Consider the following 24,886-nt stretch of genomic DNA (forward strand, 5'->3'; position numbering starts at 1 on the left):
TGATTTCATCCCAGCACTAGGGATAGCAGTTCACAGAATCATAGAATAGTTTACTTTAGAAAGGTCCTTCAAAGGTAATCTAGTTTAACTCCCATGCAAGGAGCAGGGACATCTTGAACTAGATCAGGTTACTCAGAACCACATCCAGCCTGATCTTGAATGCTTCCATTGGTGCATCCACCGCCTCTCTGGGCAACCTGTACCAGTGTTTTGCTACCCTCACTGTAAAAAATTTCTTTCTCACATCCAGCCTCAATCTCCCTCTTTTACTTTCAAACCATCGCCCGTTGTCCTGTTGCAACAGGCCCTGCTGAAGCTTCTCTCCCCATCTTTCTTATGGGCCCCTTTTAAGAACTGAAAGGCCACAATAAGGTCTCTCTGGAGTCTTGTCTTCTCCAGGCTGAACAACCCCAACTATCTCAGCCTTTTCTCACACGACTGTCTTTGGCTGGTACGAGACCAGTCAAAATGAGAGATGGGGTTTGAGGTGTGTGTGGCATCAAATTTTTTTATTGCAAATTTGTCTGCCTGCTTCCTCTCTTGTTTCCTGAAAGCATGGGAGCATTTGTAAATAAAGATAGGCTGGGGCTGCCGGATGCAGGGAATTGAATTCATGTCTTGCCTTAGGATACCTCAGTGCTTGGATTGTGTTCTTTTTTTCCAGATATAGAAAAGCTATTTCCAGATATACAATGGCTGCTTTGCCCAATCAGTTTTCAGTATAGAGAGAAAAAGTCTGCAGAGTTATACTTATGTTCATGTGTAGACACAGTTTTTTAAAGGCCTAGCTCTATATGTTGGGCAGTCTTCTTTTGTTTGTAAAAACTATAGAGAAAAAATAAACTCTGAGTAAGTGCAGACATGGTAGTAGCTTATGAAATTTTGCACTGAGAAGACAGTTATGGCTGCTGTTCCCCAAAATACATTCTTGAGCTGTGTACCATGCTGTGAGGTTTACATGCAGAAGGAAAGAAAAAAAGTGTTATTCACAAAAGCACATGGGGCTGTTATGTATTTCAGTCATTTCATTTGCAAAACAAAATTGCTTCAGTGTCAGTAATCCCACCTTTTTAGCTTCTGCCTTCTACTGTACAGGCATTTGGCTTAGCTTGTATTTTTCAGTAAAGGCCTATTAATCCAATCACATTATCATTGATAACATTTAAAACCCTAAGAACTTATATGCAGGTGTTTCTTTGCTTTTGTTTGAGATGTAAAACAATATTTTAATGGCTTTTTTAGGCTTATGTTCTTCTTGTGTATAGGATTGCTCATAAAACCAAGTCACAAATGTCCTAGAGAGACAAATAATATTGGAATAGAATTGAAACAGTATTGAAGGAAGTACTGCTTAAATGCTGAAGACAATATAGTGCTGGAATCTGACTGATGGAAATTTTATGATCTGTGTGGGAGTCACAGGCCATGATGTTACTGGTTGGGCTAAAGGACCAGGACTTACAAGTGCATCAGCTGCATTAGGACTTCTGTCAACTCACCAAAAATTAAAAATATTTATTTTCACCTAGTTTTTTTTGGTGGTTGTATTGTGGGGTAAATTTCACTTCTCTCTAAGTCTGTAGCCAGCTCACCTATAAAGACTGCGTCTCTTACATGGTCCTTGCCGCCTGTCATGTGGTAGTGCTCACCTGAGGGATGGAGTATGTTTGCAGTTGAAGATTCACATGTTAATTCTGTGTGTTTTGCTTTGTTATATGGTTCTTGATTCAAATCATTAGAGAAAAGGTATCATCCTCTTTAAACTATGAGTGCAGCCTAAAAATCATACAGCTGTGAAGGAGCGTTGTAAGGAGCAGGTGAGTATTGATGTTTTGCTCTGATATAAGGTTGGGGCCTTTCATCTCTCAGTTTAAACTTAGATAGCTAACTCAGTTTTGTTCTTTGTGTGGAAGATATTGTTTGATGTTTCTAGGAGGTGCATCTTTAAGGAGAGCATTTCAGGAAAGCTGTGTTCAGAAACTGTTAAGAGATAGTAGCAGGCTGGTTATTTATAAAAGGAGTGTTTGTACAAGCCTATGCATTACAGTTCTCTGTTTAATGAATATATATTCGCTTTGGGTATGTACTCGTAATTATGATAATGGAAAAAGTCACAAATAATTTGGAGTCCTAGATTTTGCCTGAAAGGCAGTGAAAAATGTAACAGGCGCTGACTTGCTTTTTCACACTTGCAGTCAATGAAAGAGGAGATCCACGGCTCCATCTGCTGGCGTTCATACCCACCAGCAAGAGTTGCTGTTCACTGAATGCGCTGCGCTCCGGCACACCTGTGTGAGTAACTGCTTGGCAGAAACTGAAATGCTGTTTTTTTTTTTTTTTGTTTTTTTTTTTTAGCTGGTGGAGTAGATTTGTCTGGAGGCATTGGTGTAATGTTTTGACAATTTTAGCTGTTTTAATATTTGTGTTTTTTTTTCTTTTCTGCTGTTGTATTCACTGAAAGTTGTTTCTTTCTTTTGACAAGTTACAGTAATATATAAAATACAGAGCTGCTTGTATAATTCTTGCCCTGTAAATATATGTTTTTTATACTCATACAACTGCTGTAGGCAAGATAAAGGCATAATATTGTGTAGTTGGATGGTTCTTCCAAAGATGATTGCTGTAGGGAAAAAATAAGCTCCAAGAAGAAAAAAACTTGGCCTTTTTGTTTTCTCTGGAGATTAAGTACATGACTTTAAGTTATTTTTGAGAATAATTTGCATTTTTCAACATCTTGGTGCAGGCCAGTGTGAAAGGAAACTATTGTTATTTGATTAATTTTAAAAATTGCTTATAAGAGGAAAAATGTCTTGTTCACATTTTGCCTGTTTTTCATTTGCATTGGTTTCAGCACAGGAGCTCAGGAAACTGTCTGAAGTAGGAAAGATGCTGAAACAGTCCACCATTACTTTGGCTGCAATTAAATGTTTTCAAAACAGTTTACTTATTTTCCTTTAATATATCAAACTTTGTCTTGTTGTGCATCAAAAATCCATTACAATAAAACCAAAATTTGAACGTCTGTCTGTTGAAGCACGGAGTAAACCCTTCAGTTTCAGCAGAAACTGGATTTTAGAATTAAAAAGTATTGTAAAGTAATGGTTTGTGTATTTGACCAAGAATCAGACCTCTGTACAGCATAAGGTGTAGGCTATTTTTTGGCTGTTCACATTATGTGATAATGATGTAAAATACATTTTGTCCTAAACAAGGGGCCTGATCTAACTGAAACTTTCATAGACTGCCACTTTTCCTTCATCCTTCTTTTTTATTTGACTACTTGTTACTATTCTAAAAACTACAATAATTTAAGACACACAGAACTTTGTATTAGGTCCTCGATTGATTGTGTAGAATTAGAATTGTTGTCCAATTTAAGTGTGAAAGAGTTGTCTGGAATAGCATAATAGGATTGCAAAAGTGTCTTTCTCTGCTGTTTTCTTTTTCCTCTGTTGCAGCTTTTAAGAAGGGTGCCAGCAGGGGTGAGGATGTTAGCAGAAAATTAGTGGGTTTGTAAAGCATATGCAGCTGGAGTGAATTTCGCTTTGTGAGGGTTACTTCTATATAGTGGAAAGCACAGCTAATTATATTAAATGTGGATGCTGAAAGGAAACACCTCCTATTTTGCCCATTATAGTATATATATGGCAGTTTATAACACCTCTGCAATAAGCAAAAAAATCAGTGAAAGATTTTACTTCTTTAATATCTGAGGGTATTAATTAATATTAATAATGTTAAAATAGTTTGAAATACATACATTTTTTTTCCTGTGTTGCAGGTAGAATTGTTATTTCAACTCAGTGATAAGCATTGGCAGTTATACACTTCAAAATGTATATGCGTGTGTGTATATGTGTAATAATCTATACAAATAAAATATTAATACAGCATTCAAAGTATTTGAACTGTATATGCACATAAGCATTCATATATGCATTTATGTGTGTATTTGTACATGTATGTGTAGATTTTAAGAAATATCCTCTGATAGTTATTGCAGACCTAGAATGAAAGGTGTATTATAATTACTTCATATTTTATGGGTGAGGATTTCTGCTGCTTAGTCAGTAAGAGAAATGTCGATAGTTTGTGCTCTTCCTTCAAGATGCAAAGGAAGAATGACTGAATAAAAACCATTTTGTTATCTGCAATTAGAGATAATGTATTAAAAATTATGACCACCTGGGAAGCTAAGACCATGTATATTCTTAGCAATATTGTTAGGAATAATCTCTATTATTATTTAGACACAGCCTCTGTATTTCCAGTGAAAGTTAATATGTGATTTTTGTCCAGTTTTCTGCTTCCTTCTGCTCTCAACTCTGTGAATGTCACGATTATAAACCAGGATGGTTTGTTCTCCAGTGAACTGAAAAACTGTGGGCAGGAGAGTGAACGATGGGAGGAAATGCTTTGCCTGAGCATAAGGTGGCTATAGTAATTTGATTTATTTAAAAAATATTTAGCTCATCTGCTACAGTTGTAAAACTGCTTTTGAAAGTTTCTTCAGCAGTTATGATGTCTCCTTAAAATACAAGGAAGAGCCCTCAGAATCTCTAGGCTTGGGCTGTGTGCACGTGCATATATATACATGTCAGCATGCCTACAAGTAGACATTCACAACAGCAAAAAAACCCACAACACAATAGATCTGGAGGTGGTTAAAGAACTGAGAGGTTTGTACAGGGAGGGTGGAGAGGATTGCATGCATCTTTCTGAAGTCCATTTTGTAGACAGATGAGCAAGCTGGTATAACATAAGCCCCTGTCTAGGTTCACAGGGTCTCAGCTTCTCTGTACTGTTGTCTGTGCTTTTGCTCTTAAGAGTGGTGTAAATGCAAACTACCTTATGTGTCAGTGAAATGGAACAACTGGTTGTGCATCAGTGTGGTGGATATAAAATTATTCTGATAACCTGTGTGTGTCTGTACCATCAGTTTGGTCCCAATCATACTGAATTCAAATCTGGGTTTCAGTTGCAGAACCTGGGCATTGTCTAGGTTGGGGTTTAGCATGTCACCAGAGATAACAAATGACTTATATTAGTGACTGTTCCCAAACTATTTCTTTCATCTTAAACGACAGAATTGCTTATTGATCCCCAGTGCTTGTGAATATTGTGGCTTTTTGGCAATGCATGTTCAGGCTGGAGCTCTACTAGCTTTTTTAAAAAACAACATGTTAACAACGCAGAAAGTACAGTCCAATGTTTAGTCAGAAACAGTCTCTGAACTTACGTGTTACCCTTTTGTTCACAGTAATGTAACATATGTACTTTTATTAATCCTTAAATATTCTTTTCCCAGTTTTAATGTGTGTGTGTGTATATACACTGCGTAAGTACATATATTGTTCATAGATATTTGTTGTAGTGATCATTAGATGAATGAATTTGTTTTTGAACTTGACATACAAACATTTTTTAGATAAATGACCTGATTTTTATTCCTGTGTGCTGAACATCTGCAGCTCACGAAGTTGCACTTGGGCATCATACCTACAGCCTTTCTCATTTGTGCGACTATATATCGTGTTTTTATTGCTCCCTCTGTGGTACTGTCTCTCACAGTGATGGTTTATATAATGAGAACAAAAAGGAGATAGAACTGATATATCTGCTGTGCTGATAAAAATAAGTCTTTGTTGCTTAAATATTTATTAAAAAAAAATCTAAGGGTGTATGAAACACTTTTCACTGATTTCAAACCAACTGCAAAAATAGTTAATTGTGAGCAAGTACGTTACAAGAGGATTTCAGAGGAGTGTTCAAGTGAAACATTCAAGTTCATATCTAGAAACACGTCACCATATTTTGACAGTAAATTCCTAGCACTTATAGTTCCTTTTGAAGAATTTTTCGTGATGCATATTTTAGCTTGATTGCAATGCCAGCACTTTTTTTTGCTGTAAGGTGATACATACAGCCTTTAGCAGGAGCACATAAAGGAATTAAAAATTCAACTGAAAATTCATTGAAGAATATTTCAATCTTTTCTTGCAAATATCTGAGTGTTCAGGAGCACAAAATAATGTGTTGTTCTACTCAGATCATGAAAAATCAAGTCTCTTAATAGAGCTTACAGTTTATAAGATGACATGTCCTAAGAACTTGCATAAAAGGACATTTGTATCTATTTTAGCATGTAGATTTTATACTCTTAACCATGGTGATCTGCATTGTATAATATATATAATATCTATAAAATGATATAATACCATATATATGTAATATGATATAATACCATATATATGTAATATAGAACTTTTTCATCCACATCTTTGCTCAGCTGCTGGGTTTTCAGTGCTGTCTACTGAATATCACTTTGAAACTCTGTAAGTCTTCAGTAACGCATATGTAACAACTTGAAGCTATGCATAAAATTGATGTTGCATTTAGGCTGGCGTAAAGCCTGTTCAAGTGGACTTTGAGGCTGAATAATTTTTTTTCCCTTTTTCCCCCAGATTAATTTATTGGGTGTGAAGAGCCACGGACACTTTGTACCCTGATGGGGGACTCAGGATCCAGACGATCGACTCTAGTATCTCGATTGCCAATATTCAGGAGAAGTGTTAGCCGGAGACACGACTCTCTTCCCTCCTCACCTTCTTCTGCTAATGCCATTGGTGCCCACACATCCTCCCCATCCAGCACTAACTCCAGCTCAGGGAGCACAGGCAAGCGCCGGAGTATCTTCCGCACTCCTTCCATTAGCTTCCATAACAAGAAAGGGAGTGAGCAGAAGCCTGACTCTGCTAGTCAAAATGTTAATGTCACAAATGGTGCCCAGTCCTCTCTCAGCACTTTTCAAAAACTGAGCTTAGAGGAACACATTAAAAGCAGAGGAAGGCATTCAGTTGGCTTTGGCAGCTCACGTAGCAAGAAGATAACAAGGTCTTTGACAGATGATTTTGACAAGGGAAAGGAGCCTTCAGCTAATAAGAATGTCTTTATAAATTGCATAAGCTCTGGGAAGAATGAGGGTGATGATTCAGGCTTTGCAGAGGAGCAGAGCCGATACTCTGTCAAACATTCCACACGGAAACTTCTCCCTAAATCTTTTTCATCGCACTACAAATTTTCTAAACCAGTACCAGAGAGTCAGTCAGTTTCCTCCGTGCAGCAGTCCAGGTGTTTGCTGGAGATTAAATCGTATGTGGAAAGTGAACCTGTGATCACCAAGTCCTCTCCTCCATGTTCAGCTGAGACGACAGAGTGCATGGGAAGTTCCTTACAGTCCCCACTGCTCTCAGCTGACCTTACAGCTGCCCAGACGCCCTCTGACTTTGTTGCTCTGACAGAGGATTCTGTTTCAGAGGCTGATGCTCTGGGCAGCAATGGGACTGGGGTGCTGCTTACAGAAGATTTTGGCCACAATGTCTCTACCTCTCAGATCCTCAATCCTGTTGCTGCTCCTGCGAGGGAAATGGATTTTATAGAAAGTACTGGCCATTCTACTGGTGTGTCTCGTGTGAATCATGCAAGCTTATGTAGTGTTGATTCTAGTACCTTATTCAAAGCCTCAGCTGCTAGTCAAACAAAAGTATCATTGCAAGCCAATGAACTACATATCAGCAATGACAGGCACATAGGAGAAATTAACTCTGCAAACGCACATTTAGAAAACTTTGAGTTACAGCATAGAGAAGAACCAGTGATACCCTCTTCAAAGGCACAGGGGTTGAGTGGGGACAGAGATGAAAGTACGCCATCCAAGCACGCAGAGGAGACAATTCCTGTAGTGGAGTCTCAGATTGTTCCATGTTCTGAACCTCAGTCCTTTAAACCACAACAGGGTTATGAAACAAACTGTTCTAAAGGTATGTCATGTGATCTTTTTGTTATTGGGTTTGGGGGGTGTGTGTGTGGTTTTTGTTCTCAGTTCTTCTGTAAATATTGTTTGATCATAAAAGTGTTTTGCAGATTTGGAAGTGCTAGTTAGAAAGTTCAAAAATTATGAATTGTGTCCTCCTCCCTAAATTGTAGGAATTAAAGTCAGTGATTTTTGAGTTCACGTTTTACAGTTTGCAAACACCTGTCAGTGCTGTTTGTAGCTATGCTTTCCAGTGGTAGAAAATTAATTAAGAAAGAATATTGATCCTTGCCTCTTGGTGAAGGCTGAAGATGGTGTATTTTTGAGGTATGCCTGTTTTGGACTTGAGCCAAAGGGTTGCATTGTTTGAGATCGAACATTGTCACAGAAAAACCTTCTTTTATTCCAGTTATGAAAAATAATACAGTTTATCTTATATTGATCTGGGTTTTGAAATTTCCCAATTCTTGCTTGCCCTATTCAGCTAACGATACGGAGTAGCTTGGACTGGATGTTTCTGTGGCAGAGCATGAAAGATCCTATTTCTGCTTCCACCTGAAATAACATTGTGCAAGTTCTCATTACGAAATCAATGAAACAGAGTTAATTACCGGCTAAATTTCACACTGGATCTTTAGTTTATGAAAAAGCATTTAGAAATATTAACAAGATTAAGTGGAAAGGCTGTGCCTAGAAATCCCATTCTAGCTAGATGCAGATGAATAAAGGCACCAGGCCCTTGAGTGAAGGACACGTGTCAGAAGACATTTATCTCTGACAGTTTATTTTCTCAAACTAGACCAAAGACTGGTGCTTTCTTGCATAACCCTGAGGTTGTATCTGGCAGGCCAAAATTTGTGAGACTTAACACGTCTGCATTTATAGTGTTTGAATTAGAAGATGATTGAGTGTAAACTTATATTTATAGAGGCATGTAGATAATAATCAAAAAGCAATCTTGCTTTTTGAATCATTTGTCACTTCAAGGCTTGGTTGGATATCTTGTACGTAAACAGTGATATAAAGTAAAATTAATCCACTAAATTAGCTTTCACTAGAAAGGACCTCTCTCCCTCAGACCTTAGTCAATTGGGAGAAAAAACATTTCCATTTATGTATGTTACTGGTGCTGAGCACTCGGTCTTTCTTGCAACATCATTGGCTCATCTGTAAATGAGCTCATCCTTTTGCATCTGTTATTAGAGAGTACTGCAGAACAGCAAGTGAGCAGCTCAGAGCGATGTTTAGAAATACACAGTGCATTTGAAACTCATGCATCAGCAGTTGTATATTTAATCTGCATTTCTGAAAAGCAGCTAACTGGAGTTGAAACTGTGACAGCGGGATTTTTGTAAATGGGATTAATGTTCACAGAAACACTAGCGCCAACACTGCACTGTATAAAAATCATGATTGTTAGGGTTCTATAGTGCTGTTCAAAATGTAATTTGGTTTTTTACTTGTGTGGTGAAGAATATATTTAAAATTAGATATTGGCCAAGCAAAGGAACCATTGGAAAAAGATACACAGTCCTGCCATATGAAATGATACTAATATAGTAAAAACTTATATGGCATTCAGTAAGATATGGTTATAAATAGCTATATCTGTTACAAACAAACTGGTTTGAACATTTAGTCTTGCTAAAATAGTATTTAAAACCAGATGTGAATGCAAAATATTTCCATACGTTTTCTTTGGTAATAGATATTTTCTCTTCCATAGCTGGTCTCACAGCTGATATTATAGATAGCATCATAAACATGATATTAATGTATAAGCAGGTTTGATATATTTCTTACTATAGAAATAATTTATGTAATACTTTTTTGTATTTTTGTGACACAGATTTTTTTGAGAAGCCTTACAGAAAATAAGTTCTCTTGCAAAAGACAAAAGAAGATAAGATATTCTGTGTGGCATTTATTATGTTATTAGGCTTTTCTCTTTCCCCATCTCTAAATTTACCCTAACACCTCAAAATGTAATTTTTCTCCTCTTTTCTAATGTATTTAACTGGAGTTGGGCACTGAGATTCAGCCTGCGCCTGCAGACTGAATTTGGGGGATGAGAATGCAGAGCTGAGCTAGGAAAGCTAAACAGAACCTGAAACCAGTGTGTGTCCTTGTCCTGTGCAGTGATAACTAAGTTGTGGCTTGGCCCTACAAAACATGAACTTGCCTTGGGACTCAGGGTAAGGCAGGTTGGGTTTTGGCACAAATGGGCCGGTGATAGTTTCTCTGGTAGATTTTACTGGACAATGGATTGGAAGTGTCCTAGAACAGGGGGAGAAAAAAAAGGATGACGCAAAAGTTCTTTTGGATTCTGTAAGGAGTCATGGACTGGGCTGCAGTGTGCTGAGTGTGCTAGTCATTGAGTGCTCAACAGCAAATTGGGGACACAGGTGACACTTATCTAGATGAGGGGAGTCTGATTTCTATAGAACATCTCTTATGAGATTGCCTTTCAATGTAAACATTTCAAGAAAAGCAGCGTTCTCATTAAGAAAAGAGCTGTAGAGAGTAACTCTCTAATGATTGCTGGTTGCTTCTCTATTTGTAGTTGATCTTGCCAATAGCTTCAGTCCGTACCGAGAAGGCAGATTTGTTGAGAAGCGACTGAGATCCTCTTCAGAAGGTACTGCTGGAGGCAGTCGGCTGATCATAAAACCAAAGGCTGGAAATACAGAAGAGCTTAACAGCCTACGGAAGCAGAGAGCAAGCTCATCCTCTTCAAAAATGAACAGCATGGTGAGTTTTATTCTCATATTCTCTCAAAAATGAACAGCACGGTGATTTTTCTGTGGTTGGAGTAACTTTGATGAGAAGCAGCAACTTTACAAACAATGGATGCTAATAAGGGTGTGTGTGTGGGGACAAAACACACACTGTCTCAGGCTTCCAAAATGTGATCCGGGCTCAGATATTGAAAATATTTTTTTTTTTTAGGGTGTGACATTGTGAAAAGGTTTTCATGCTTTGTGAAGAGATTCTTGTCATGCTTTGGTGATTTTCCTGGGAGAAAAGTAGTGGAAGAGGAAACTGCAGCAAAATTCAGTATGACGATTTCTGAGGTGAAATACAGTGGGCTACTTTGTGGCAGCATTGTGTGACCGTGTTAGTTATTTCATTGACTCTGGTCTGGTATGAGTGAGATGAGAAGCTGAATAGAAAGGAAGTTGTCTGTAAGGAGGCTCACTTGAAAGGTCAGAGCGGTCCCTTTTGAATCTGGTGACAAGTTTGAATACTTTCGCTCTGGACAGAAAGTAAGGAGGAGAGGAAAGGATCTTTACTGAGAACCCTTGAGGGTCCCAAGGACTGGAAAAGTAAGAGAAGTTACGTAACTGCAGAAGATTACTTTTGAGTAATTTCGCTCTTCTAGTGAAATACTAACAGAAGGAACTGACTGATTAACAAGTTTGTGCTTTCCTGTAGCCAGTGAGAATAAACATTTTAAGACCAATGTCATTTATACTTATGCATGCGCTCTCTAATGAGAGAGATAAACAAGATTCTAAGATTGAACATCTACAGCAATGGCATCCACTCTTTAGCTTATGGGAATCACTAAAACAAGTTTTATGGCCAGTATTAGTTTGAAATATTCAACATGCTAGCTGAAAAAGAGGATTAATTTTGTATTCTTAATCTGAAAATTTTCCACAGAAAGCAAAAAGCTCTAAGCTCTTACCCTTGCCTAGAGTTTCTAAACAGATGTATAAATAAAGGGGCTTTTTCTTTTCTGGTGTACTTGATAGCCATTGTTACAATGATGCGTGACCAAACACATCCCTGAGAAACTCAGATGTGAACACAAATGCCATTTCTAGGAAAGAATTTTTGCGGTTTTTCAGAGATGTGACACTGATTGATATAAACGGGTGTTAGATTTCCTGTTATGTGCTCTTCTAGTGTAGTTTTACAAGCTAATGCTAAAACTCAACAATTCATACCATGACTTTGACAACTTTTATGACTGCATGTTGTTTTGCCTGTCACTAAATGTAATCTTTCTTACCCAAGAAGCTAAGGAAGGCTAAATTGTCTTCCTCTGTGAGATTTGCCCATACTAGTTTCTGGTTGGTCATTTAAAAATTGTTCTCCAGAGAAAGATGCGATTTAGCGTGAAATCCCCTTACAGAAACTGTGGCAGGAAATTGGAGTTTAAGGGTTTCTCAAGAGGATGTGAAATTTATCTTTGATCTGGGCAGATCTTGCCCCTGTGTCTGAATGTATTACCTTAATGTTCCTTTTTTGGCTGAGCTCACAAATGCTGCTGTGGATGGCAGCAGAAAACTACATTAGTCCCAAGGAAAATCTTACTATGTACGGCCAATGCACAACAGATTTTCCAGTGTAACAGTGTCCTGCAGCAGTGGTCACTAAAAACACTCAATAGAATGGAGTTATTTGATGGCTTTTACAGAAATGCTTGCCTGTACACTCACTTTTTGTAACCTGGGCAGATTGGATTGCCTACAGTTCAGTAACAGGAGTATGCTCTTCTTAGCAGTATCAGGTTGTGCCGATTTATCAGTATTTACTGATTAATGTTATACTACCTGAAAGGGTAGGAGGCAAATTAATTTTAGGAAGGATAAGATTTTTCACATCCGCCTTTCTTGTTTCTACATTGTTGACAATTTGTCAGATGAAGTAGTACAGTACTTCAAAATTTATTTTAACAAAACCCTTGATTTTTAAAAAAACTTTTCTTTCTATACACTGGATTATTATACCCAGAGATACAGCATAGAAATCAAGGGGCAGAATTCTTCTAAATAGTAGAAAAACCCCTTTGTTCTATTAAGGTATATATTTATAGCGTATTTCTCTGTTTTTTTTTCAGGAAGCTAACATCCAAATATCAATGAATAACATCTTATTTTTCAGAGCCAGAAAGAATATGATGACATTTAAAGATGCTGTTTCATGTAGGCATACAGACTGTTATGCAGATGTAGTTTCTGTCCTAAAAAGCTGGTTTACCCTGGCTCAAGCCTATAAAACTTATCTGGGTTGTTAGACCCAAGCTATTATGCAGATCTCTGCATTCATTTAAACACTAGGCTAGACCGATGGCATAGCACTTCATTCTGTTTAGCCCTCTGTTAGTGGTGGGACTAGGAAGGTGACAGCACAGTAACAAAAGGAAGTAAGCAAAATGTGCATGGGGGGTGGGTGATATTTGAGTCTCCGATTCTTCATGTTTTGTGTATGAAATCCATGTGTTTTGTTTTTTTTTAATTCCCCCCACCCCTTCCATTAGCAAGCTTATCCACAAATTGATAAGTTTCTGTTGCAAAATGTTTGTACTGACTGTTTGTTTTTGTAAGAAAATGCTACGTGAAAAGTGTTTCTTTAGTAGGAAGTGAGATACAAGAAGTAATAAACAAAACAAAACCCACTCTATCCACCCTCCAACAACCAAAAGTTAAAAGAATAAGCTGAGTTCCCTGGAAGGAAAAGGAATTAAAATTGAAGAATTGGAATGTTTTTAGCAATACATATCTAAACAGGAAAAAGGCCCTTTCAAGAAACTTGACACAATCAATTAATCTTTAACACCACAGTAGCAGATTATTGCAAGTGAATGATCATAATGAAGAATAAAGACTCGATAAAGAATTGGAGTTACAAAAACCCCTATGGTTAAAAATCCTAACCTAACTATATTGTATGTCTAGAAAAACGTTAGCCTCTGTGGCTATCTGTATTCATTTTCTTCAATTTTGGAAGAAAATGAGCCAAAGGCATTTAAGGGAGGGCAAGTTCACAAGGGATTGCTGAGGCCTCCCTGCCGAGGGACACCGTTGCTGTTCAGTTCTGCTCTGCAGCATTGAGTGAGTGGCAGCAGCTGTGGATGCTGGTTTTCTGGCATCATCCAGATGTCGTGCTAAGCTGAAGAAGCTTTATAACATGGAAACTTTCCTCACAAACTGAAGAAAGTCCTCCAAGACCCTGTTTGCTTTCTTTTTCTTGCTGTCAGGCAGTGTGGGTTCTTTCTTCTGAGGGGCTAATGGGAGTGAGGAGCCAGAAGAATTGAAGGGATGATAGATTTTCACAGGAGATGAGAAGCAGGAAAGGAGAACTGAGAAACTTCTCTTCCTTCTAAACAACTTGCCCATCAGAGTGTTCTTGGCATGACTGGCAGTGCATTTTTTGAATGTGATAGGTAAAAGCTTAGATAGATGGATCTTCTTAACACTGAGAGTATGTATCAAACCTTCAAAGACAGTCACCACCTCCTGCAAGAGTGATATTAACTCACTTGTGAGAAGCTGAAAATAATTTATAATCTGGACAAGAACAGTGGTACTTGTAAATGAGACTTAAGGAAAGAAAAAAGTCTTACAAAATAACTGAAATTGTGCCAATTTTTTAGTTAAGTAAATAATGAACTGAAAGAGATGGTTGAGATTAACCACTTCAATTATTAATTCTCTGTGTTTTTCCTTAGAACAGTTTCAAATCCATCATTCTTGCAGTGACTGATTTCTGCCACAAGATGACACCATTTCACTAAAAATGGTTTTAGACTTTACTTTTACAATTAGACAAAAGGTGAAAACTGCAATTCAGGACACGTTTCTGGAACAGTTTAATGTTGATTAGCCTGTGCAGTGTAATAGACCCTTTTCCAATGAACATGGTTGATACTGATGCAATTTAAAGAGGTTCATAGAATATATATATTCTGTATATATAGAAACTCTGGTCATTCAAATGTTCCAACTATGAAATCATCAGTTACAACTTCAAAAATTTAGACATAATATATGGACTAGTTATCTAGCCTCGTAAGATTGATAGAGGCTGTGATCTTGAGACCTGTTCTCCATCTAGGTGGTGGTTCTTTTCCAAGATGTAAGAAAAGCAAAAAGGAAGAAATTCAAAATGTAAAGCAGCATGGTAAAATACCTGAATGGCCAGAAATATGCAGCCCTGCAAGACCAATGAAAAGAAAATAGATCTGGGAAGTTGAAATGCAAAAAAGAATTATAATAACTGTATAGAAAAAAAAAAACAAAAAGGATCAGACTCCCAGATCACTGTAAGTAATTTCTTTAAAGGATTAGGAGACAGAACAGTAGGGAAAAAGAGTTAATATGCTACAGTACTTAGAATAGCAGAAACTGAAGTGAGAGCAACAAAATTATCCATCACTTCTCACAGCAGAGGCTAATATGAACAGATGACAATCCTAAATATGACCTTTACCAGCACTAAAGAGGAAATATTAAAGAAACAATAATAATTGCCTTTTTTTTTTCTTAAGTTGAGGATAGACATTTTGAAATGCTAGCAAATTAGCATTGAAACCAGATAGTCATAAAGGATGATATGAGTGAAAGTAGATGTATGTTACTACAAGTTTAAAAAACAGCTTCAGAAGATTGTTGGAGCTCCTAGACCACACTGCCCAATTTCAACACATGAGCTGCACTGTGTTGTGGAGAAATATGGTGGCGTATATGGAGTAGAATGAGACTGCCTGCTTACATTTGGCTTTCAAAGACCTGCCTTTCTGCTTCAAATTATTTAGAAAAAAAAAACAAACACCCCAAAACTGTCTGACTTTTTGACAGCTCGCTTACCCACGTCTGGCTATCAGCAAATGTGCTACATTACTAAAAGGAACCTAATTTTTCAGCTTTTTCCTGTCTTGGTGAACACTATCACTGGCCTTTCTGTTCTGCAGGAACTGCATTTCCCTGGGTACTCTCTCAAGCACAGGTTTTACTTCAGTTTCTCATACTTGAATCTTTTCTATATGTGGCTTGGTTTCAGTTTTTATGTTCAGCTACAAGTTTTCATCCTTCCTGGTAAAAAATTTTATGCTTGCCCTCAATGCTGTATCGTCCTCTCCTTTTGCCTAGAGCAGGGCAGCCTTGCCTACTTGTGTCAGTCCAATTAGAACTGCACAACTGATTTTTCCAGATTGTTGCTCTGTGACTGTGTCATTTCTTTCTTTGTATCTTTCCCATGGTTCCAGTATATTAGATAAAACTGCTTGTTGCCAGTTAAAGGACTTTCATGCCCTAAAGTCATCTCAGATTTTTTCCTTCAGCTTTAACAGTGATACAAGTCTTCATTGTCCACTTGTCAAAATGTCAAATAGTTGCATTCATATTTTCTCCCAGACTGCCTATCATGCACTAGTGCTAACTGCACTTACTCAAAACTTTCTTCATTTCCTTTCTCAATTTTCTTCTTTTTGCCTTCACTACAAGTAACAATGCAATACTAAATAAGATAATTTTTTAAGATGTGTGCCAGTACTGTATGACTGAGAATTTTTTGCTTATCCTCCAATGCTGACACTTCAGCAAAATTCCCTTTTCCTCAAGCTTGTACTGTGCTGTTGTGGTTTAAACCTACCCAGACAGCTTGTTCACTCACTCCCAGTGAGTGGTGCCAGCCTGGAAGCAGTCAAGGCCCGCGTCTTCCCCCCTGCCGGGGCTCTCCCCTTCCCTGCTCCTGGAGGGATGGGGAGGAGAATTGAAATAATGCAACTCCCACGGGTTGAGACAAGAACAGTCCAGCAACCAATGTACAACACAAATCACCACCACTACTACCAACGACAACAATGATAAGAGAAAATAACAAGGGAAGAGAATACGATACCACCCGCTGAAAAATGAGTCTGATGCAGAAGACCCTGTGTCCTTCCGGACAACTCCCAGTTACATCCTGGGCATGACGTGCTGTGATATGGAATACCTCTTTGGCTAGCTTGGGTCAGGTGTCCTGTCCTCCTGGCTTCCCCTCCTCCCTGGCAGACCATGAGGCTCACAAGGTCCTTGGTCAGGGTAAACATTACTTAGCAACAACTGAAAACATTGGTGTTATCAGCACTGTTCCCAGGCTGAAAGTCAAAACACAATGCTGCACCAGCTACCATGAAGGCGAAAAATTGACTGCTACTGCTAAACCCAGGACATATGCTGATTATGTGGGGGTGCTCTGAGTACCTAACATCTCAGTAAGAATATTTACAATATAAACTAAGAAAAGAATAAGCAAATCCCAGTGTTGGAATACAGGGTAGTATTTTATGGGCTATTTGCAGGGTTCAACGTGATAATGGGAGGGGTTGAATGTCAGTAGAGCATTAAATTTGAAAAATTAATAATTGACTAATTTAGTGTGGAAAGGGGCATCTGAAACTTTGGGAAGACATAATGAAGGTAAATAACTGACACAAATTGTGAGATGCCAGCAGAAGAGATACTAGCTACAGGTATTTGAGATTCCTAGTGTATCTCTGGAGGGAACAGAAAGACAAAACATAAGTCACTTTTATGGAAATGTGTTATTGCCCCTGCCTGGAATGTCTGCTTGTGATAATTATCTAATTAGCAACTGGTGTCTCAATTTTAGTTAGTGTCTTGGATATTCTATGTGAGTGCCTGTACCTCGGTTTTGTTATGTAGGTGATTTGGGGTGACTTAGCAACAATTAATAATTTGATTTCTAGTGTATTTCAGAAATGGTACTTGCAACAATGGAGCACTTATCCAAATGCTGTATTCCAATCTATTTGAGTAGATTTAGTGTGTGATATTGTATGTCATGAAGCAGTATCCAAATCTGCAACACATGGAAGTGTGATCAGTGCTTTTCACAGATGACTGTTTTTAATGCTTCCTGAGTAGTCTTATTATCAAGCACCAATTCTAACCTAGTCGCTACATCGTGAGACAAACAGGAGGATCCTGGTCCCTATGGACTTGAATGTACATGAATAAGGGCTAAAATGTTTTTATGTTCCCTTTTTTCTATTCTGAAAACTATGATATTTTGCTGGTGTCTGAATAAACAATAAGCGTGGTTAAAACTAGGCTGACTGCTAGTCTAGGGAGGGTTGAAGTGATTTTCACATTTGCTCCAGGTTGCTTTAACATTTTCTCCTGCTCTATTCACCTTGAGCTTCTGCTTCCTATTTTCTGACAGTCTACACTGAGATCACTGGGAAGCTGAGATTTTTGTGCTATCTGTGGCCAGCACATGAGGTGGATGATGCTTTTGAAAATACACTAGTTGAATGGTTTATAAGTTACAGTGGGTGACCAGTAGACTTAAAAGTAGAATTGAAAGTGCTTGTTTTTGTGACCTGTAAATGTGATCTGTGGAGCTTTGAGAAACCCCTGTGGGGTATATCTTCATCTACAGATTGGAGTCACGTTAATGATTAATGCCTTAACAGCAGTAAAGCTGCTGTCTTGACAGCATGCAGAGAAGTGAACGAAGGCAGTGAATGAAATATTACAGAGAGGATTTGAGTGCTCAGGGTTTCAATTCAGGTTCAAAAAAGTCCCTTAACAAAACAGCCTTTCTCTGATATACCAAAACAGTTATAAAAATATGAACCAGGTAAGCAAAATACATAACACTCCTTCCATGTTCTTTGCACAACCTTCTTTGAAAACAACAAGGTTATGTTTTCTTTGAATAACTGCAACCTGTTGTTTACTTGCTATACATTTATTATTTCTGGTGTTTGCAATATTCACAGAAGGTTTTTCATAGTTAAAATAGATGTTACATTTTGTTCTGTTACTGAGTTATGGGCTTTCTGCTTAATTCACATTTCTCTCTGCTATGCTGGGCTTCTCAAGGGAGAATATTTAAGAACATCAGTTCTTATTGAGCTATTCAGGCAAATCCTGTAAGACAGTGGTTCACCCTTCATGTGAAGTGGACTTGACAGCATTCATTTATAACTAGCTTTGTACTAACGTAACAAAATTTTCCCTTTTGCAATGAGTTTGGCGTTTTGCTCCTTGGTAGAAAGAAACTGTGGAAGCACTTAAAGCAAGAACTGTCAGGACTATTTTGATAGTATAAGGCTGAAACAGTGCTATCTAAATTGAGAGAAACTGATTGTAGGTAAGTAGTAATTTAGGTCTTATATTCTTAATTTAGCATGGGGAAAGTGCCTTTAGCATACCATTATAAAAAAAATGGAAACAGCAAATTGGGATTTAAGCATTTTGTCTGTGATTTTTAGGTCAAGTCAACTGAAAGATTTTCAGCTAAATACCCTTTGGGAAATTAATGTTGGTAGTGTAATATACATCTTTTAACATATTAAGAGCTTGTGAAAACCAGATTGCAGTTGTTGGACAATTTGAATTAATTCTTGAGATCAAGTAATTAACAGAAATTAATTTAAACTTGACTTAATACTTATGCTAAAATGGTCTATGAGCTTCTTTAAGGACATAATTATTACAGACCAAAAAAGGGTAAACAATTATTCTAGCATTGGTGCAGTTATTCTGATTTAATAGAGTTACCTTTGTACAGGTTGACCACACAGCTGCTTGTTTACTCCTTCAAGTTTGTTTACTCCTTCCACTTGTTTACTCACTCCACTTGTTTACTCCTTCAAGTGGAATGGGGAAGACAATTGGAAGTGTAAAAGTGTATGTGGGCTGCAAAAACCTCTGCGTGTCCCAACATGCATACCTCCTCCAAAGAAACAACTTATTTGTGGTCAAAACCTTTACTTTCTGCTCAGTGCTTGTCATGTGGAGATGTGAGAAGTGTCAGGATTTACCAAGGATTAAGCAATCCTATGACAAATCTAATCAATACTCCTTACCGAGTGTCACAGTATGTTAATCAGTAGGAGAGGAACAGAATCACTGTGGTTGGAAGACTCCACTGGAGACTGTCTGGTCCAGCAGCTCTGCTCAAAACAGGGTCACACAGATCAGGGAAACCCATGAGTTATCATTGATGGAGACAGTAACTACACTTGAAATTTGAGTAAGAGGGGTCTTAAGTAAGATGGGTCTTTATGCAGTGAGTAATATTCTTAAGTGGAAAAATCTTTCTATACAGTATTGGTAACAGAAAGTACTACTTAATAAAAAAAAAGGTATATTATTTTAATTTAATTCCTTCTATGCACTGGAAGATTATTGTCATGTCTTATCTTGGGAAATGCCCTTAGAACTTGCAGTATTTTTGCAGCTGTGGTACATCTTCTCAGGTTAGCATATGCAAATAATATGTATAATAGGAAAACAGAAATCAGTAGGCTTCTCTGAGGGAGACAGTTAATGGAGAAGCTGAAGTTGAAATGTATAACTAGTGAACACAAACAAAATATTGGGCTTTTCATCCCTTAGGTCAGATGATGCACAGGTAATTTGAGTTCACTTGTTTTTTGTGAAAAGAAAAATTGAAAATTGCCCAGGTCTTGGTCACAGAGTGAACAGTTTAGCTCCTGTCCTTTTTTTGTGCACATCATTTCCTGCTGTGTAGGTCCCTCAAATAGTCTGTCCAAGAATGGTCTTGTAGTGAGAGTTCTGTGGTGTTTTCCCATAAGCTCCCTATTTGTATTATTTTGCTTATGCAGGAAAAAACTCAGAATAAATACATTTTTTTTTTCACCCCCCAGGCTATAGCAATTCAGGGTAGGATGCTTCTTCCAGGCCTTTGATCCCTTTGACAAAAAGAAGGTAATGGGGTGAGAAATTAAATGTTGTTGGGTCACTTGTTTGGTCATTATATTTACAGTCCTTCTTGTCTTGCCAGTGTGTTGCTGGAGGCAATGCTGGATAAACCCTGGGTTAAAGATGTGACAGTGGTTGGAAAACTAGCTGCAGACCCCAAAAGCTTGCCCTTTAGAGCAAGAGTGTTTTCTGATTTAGTCAAGTGCACGCTAGCCCATTAAAGACTCAGGATCACATTTTGTGTGCTGTATTACAGATTGATGTATGGAAATTAGCTTTGGGAATGCTTATGTAGGTTAATTCACCTTTTAATGAAGGAATAGGCAAAAATATATGATCCAGGAATGGAATGAGGCAACACATTTTGTTGCTTCAGAGGTGATTTTCTGTATTCATAGAGCTTTCATTTAGTAAAACTAATAAATTTCATTGAAATAACACAGGTCTGGTGAATAGCTGAAGATGCTTTTTTTTTTTTTTTTAATTTTCATAACTCATTGAATAGATGCTTTCATGAAAAAAAAACCACACAGAGCCCCCCAAACAGCACAAACCTTTCTGAAATTAATACACTTTAATTTTTAATTTCAGGATAAGAATGTGTATTTTTGTCTTTGAATTTTTGATAAAGAAACAAACATTTTGCATTTTTGTGTTTTGAAAACTTTCTTGATTTTGAAGACTTAGTGTTAGATTACTGTCTAAGATTTATAGTTACAGTCTGGATAGCTGTTTCAATTTGGAGCTGGTAGACAGAGGAATGAAGGTACTGGAGACGTAGCAGTTGGTAGTAGCTGGAGTAATTCGTTGCAGGACACTTAGAAAATGCAGTGTTTGATACCAAGTAAAACCTAGGGAGGGGAGTTAAAAAGTTCAGTAATAGTCTGCTTCAGGATTTGGAACACCTGCAATGAGGTGGGGCGTTTTAATCAATCCAAGGCTAATGGATTGATTAAAGTATTTCTGTTGCTAAGATGGATATTTTAGACACAAAGGTGGTCTTCAATTTGCCTTACTTTATTTTTTAATTCATATATTTTTTAATTCATATGTGTGCTTTAAGTTACTTCCCTATACACTGTTTTGTCTGTCCATGTAAAACAAGCAGCTCTGTGGCAGAACTCAACATTGTCTCCTAAAAATGGCTCCTACAAGACTGTTCACTAGACACCTTTTTGGAATATATCAAATGAAATGAGGTTAGTTTTGACTGCTCCAAAAATCAGAAGTTTGCATTTGCACGAGAAGTCTTCTTATCATGTTTTTTTGGCATGTTGTAGCTGATGAAAGTAAAACTCAGTAGTTTTGATTTAGTTACTCTAACCTGAAATGGTCAGATTTGAAGTGTTTGGAATATATTTTGAAGATATTATCCCAAATTAAGCATTGTGAAACTTGTGTAAAGTAAAATGAGTAAATAGTGGGAGGGAACACTTAGTTAAATGAAATTGTCTTTATAATTCTGCAGACTTGGCAGACTGCTACACTGGCAGACTTCTGTCTTTACAAATTTGCTAACTGTTGGAATCTGGCTCTTTACTGAAGTCGAAGAAGGAGTGGGGAAAGTGAGGACCTGATCCAGAGGGGGCGTGTGGAGGATAAAGAAAGGGTAGGACTTTCTGGAGGGTGGGCTTTGCTCCCATTAGAAAATGGGGAGGATGATGAAGTGCTGATAAGTGAGGTAGGGTTTAAGGTAATAAAACTGGATTAAGTGTGAGGGGGAGTTCACAGCAGGTAATGTGGAAAATGAAGCAATGAAGCCCTGACAAGGAAAGATGTTTAGAGGAAATCTGGGGCTAGTGGAGTTCTGAAAGTTAGGAGGATGCGAGGTAGGTCAATAGAAGAAGCTAGAAAGAGGGGAGAAGCTTTTTGTATTTTTGCAAATCAGGCAAGAATTGAAGGAGAAACTGGGAACTGAGCGGATCAAGAGTTTACAGAACTAATTGCCAAGAAGAAGTTATAACCTTTCTGTTACATGAAATATTGTAATCCAGGAATATTCCCTCTAAGGGACATTGTTCAGAAATAAATAACAGCCTGTAAAATATGCATTGTAGGCGACAACCTGTCAGGCATTTTAGCTAAAAGAGGGAAGTAATGCAGTTTTCCTGCTATACGTGTGGCACTATGCACAGTAGTGTAAGTCTCTTCATATTTTCATTAGACACATTTTAATGGAGTTTTTCTAAAGATGAGAGTAAGAAGTTGTCATTTTTCTCTATACTCATTGAGGACAGATGTGACATGGAAGGCAATTTGACTTCGTTATCAAAGCTGCACCTTTTCTTTTGAAAGACTTTACGTTCTTTGAGTCTGTAAAAAGGGGAAATAAAGGAGTGTTTTTGCATCTTGAGTCACAGAGATTTATGCCTATTACTTTCATTCATGTTAACTGTGACTGAAGTATCCTCAGCAGTGACATTAGAATCCCTAATTTGTTAATTCAAGTCTTTATGCAAGATACTATACAACATACATGTTCTCTTTTCTGATGTGACAATTATGTGCTCTTTTTGCAATAAACGGCAATATTTCTTTTTCTGTATCTTTCTCCTTTCATGTGTGTCCTGGGTTCAGCAGTAGCAGTCATTTTTCTCCTCCTTAGTAGCCGGTGCAGTGCTGTGTTTTTGAATCTCAGCCTGAGAACAGCGCTGATAACACCGATGTTTTTAGTTGCTGCTCAGTAATGTTTACTCTGACCAAGGACTTTCTCATGGCAGTCTCATGATCTGCCAGGGAGAAGGGGAAGCCAGGAGGAAGCAGAAACAGGACACCTGACCCTAACTACCCAAAGAAGTATTCCATACTACAGCATGTCATGCCCAGGATGTAGAACTGGGTGCAGTTACCCAGAAGGACTAGATCACTGCTTGGCTGGGCTGGGTATCAGTTGGCGGGTGATGAGTGGTTGAATTCTCTTCCCTTGTTATTTCCCTTATCATCATTATTATTATTGGTGGTAGCAGTAGTAGTTTTGTGTTACACCTTAGTTACTGGGCTGTTGTTATCTCAACCCGTGGGAGTTACATTCTTTTGATTCTCCTTCCCATCCCACCAGGAGTGGGGAGGGAAGAAAGGGTGGGGAGTGAGAGAGCGGCTGTGTGGTTCTGAGTTATGGTTGGGCTTGAAGTGCGACAACATGGTATACCAGGTACGACTGTTTTCACAGTTGTTGCTTAGACCTCACTGTTGTGTTCCTTATTTTGCAGGTGTATAATATGGGAAATATATATTTTATTTTTTTAACACCATGACTAAGGCTTGTGTGATTAATTATTTCCTTAAATGATTTGGCATTCATCACGACAGTATCTAAAAATGAAATTGTGATACATTAAAATGAATTTATGAAGTTTCAGAACAAGACTAAAGGTGTATTAAGTAGATTGAGACCAAGTGGGGAGAAAAAATCCCAGTCAGTACACACCACAAACTGTTTTATGGACAGAATTATATCCAGGAGAGCATATACCTGCAGATAGAAAAGTAAGCTTCTGAAGTGAATCTTTGTCTAATATGTTGATATTTCTAAGTGGATTATGAAGAGATGTAATGTGACCTGTTTATTCAGACTACACTTCTGCTGTTTTAACCCTATGCCTCAAGGCTTCTGCTGGTCAGGAAATGCCATGGTCAAAAACAGTGAAGCAGCAGCTGGCTCAACTGGCCTTGGTTTGGTTCACTGTAGTCATGACACCACACTGTAGGGAGTGGTGTGGTGAATTGTAGGGGGGTAAGTGAATTGCTGGTTGAGGGTGGCAAGCAGAAAAATCATCTTTTTTGGAATGGTTAACTTAGGTCAAACTACAGCCTTATGCTGGAGATTAGAGACTGGCTGCTGCTCCCGATGAAAAGGTTTTCTTAAATGCCTAATTAATATGCCTTGTTCACACCTACACTATTAAACTGATCACTGGAGATAAGCAGTCAGGACAATTTCCTCCTCTGAGACCTCCCCACCTCCCCGTGCCAGACAGTAAGTAACTTTGGGGAAACTTTTGCTTTCCCTATAGCTTGAGACACTGTTCTTTTTATTCCCCATTCCTTTGCCAGAGGAAGCATGCAAGCAATCGTTAAGGATTACTCGGAAAGAAAAATGAATGAAGGATTTGATAATAGTGGGAAAATTTGTATGTCTTTCAAACAAAAAAGAATCTCATCAATGACTGATAACTATCTCAATTTCAGAGACAAGCTGTCAAGCTATTCATGATGCTTTTCAGGTTTCTAAGAGCAGAAGGGAAGCAGAAGTTAATTCTTTGAAACAATACAGTTTAGTAATGGGAGATAATCAGATCTTGTGTATATACATGAACCAGCTTTTTCCTGAGTTCTTGTGAATGTGTAAATTCATAAATTTGCATATATTTTTATTTATCTTGGTATTTGTAAAGTAAGGAAATGATGGTAAAGTCTAATCTCTTTTCTGTGCTGAAATGCAAAATCAGAAATAAAATAACCCATTGAGAAGTGAATAGTGATCTACAAAGCTTATTTGTGCAAGTGAAATCTTCAGAACAGACAGATTTAGGATAGAGGTTTGTGGATGTCAGATTCTTCATGGCCTGTATTAGGAACTGATAAGATGTGACAATGAATC

General features: G+C 37.8%; 1 protein-coding gene across 3 annotated transcripts in view; it reads left to right on the forward strand.

Annotated features, from left to right (window-relative positions):
* Nucleotides 1-24,886, forward strand: part of CCSER1 (coiled-coil serine rich protein 1) — a 728,863-nt gene that overhangs the window by 86,735 nt on the left and 617,242 nt on the right. For all 3 annotated transcript variants that reach the window (XM_057417953.1, XM_057417952.1, XM_057417954.1), the window contains exons 2-4: nt 2,196-2,292; nt 6,465-7,820; nt 10,377-10,564. In XM_057417953.1, the coding sequence (XP_057273936.1) occupies nt 6,509-7,820; nt 10,377-10,564 (1,500 nt within the window). In that variant the 5' untranslated portion in view covers nt 2,196-2,292; nt 6,465-6,508. The remainder of the gene's footprint in view (nt 1-2,195; nt 2,293-6,464; nt 7,821-10,376; nt 10,565-24,886) is intronic.

The sequence above is a fragment of the Pezoporus wallicus genome, unplaced genomic scaffold (assembly GCF_028554395.1).
Source record: "Pezoporus wallicus isolate ANWC-B61680 ecotype Strahan unplaced genomic scaffold, APGP_CSIRO_Pwel_v1 contig_6999, whole genome shotgun sequence".
Taxonomy (NCBI): Eukaryota; Metazoa; Chordata; class Aves; order Psittaciformes; family Psittacidae; genus Pezoporus; species Pezoporus wallicus.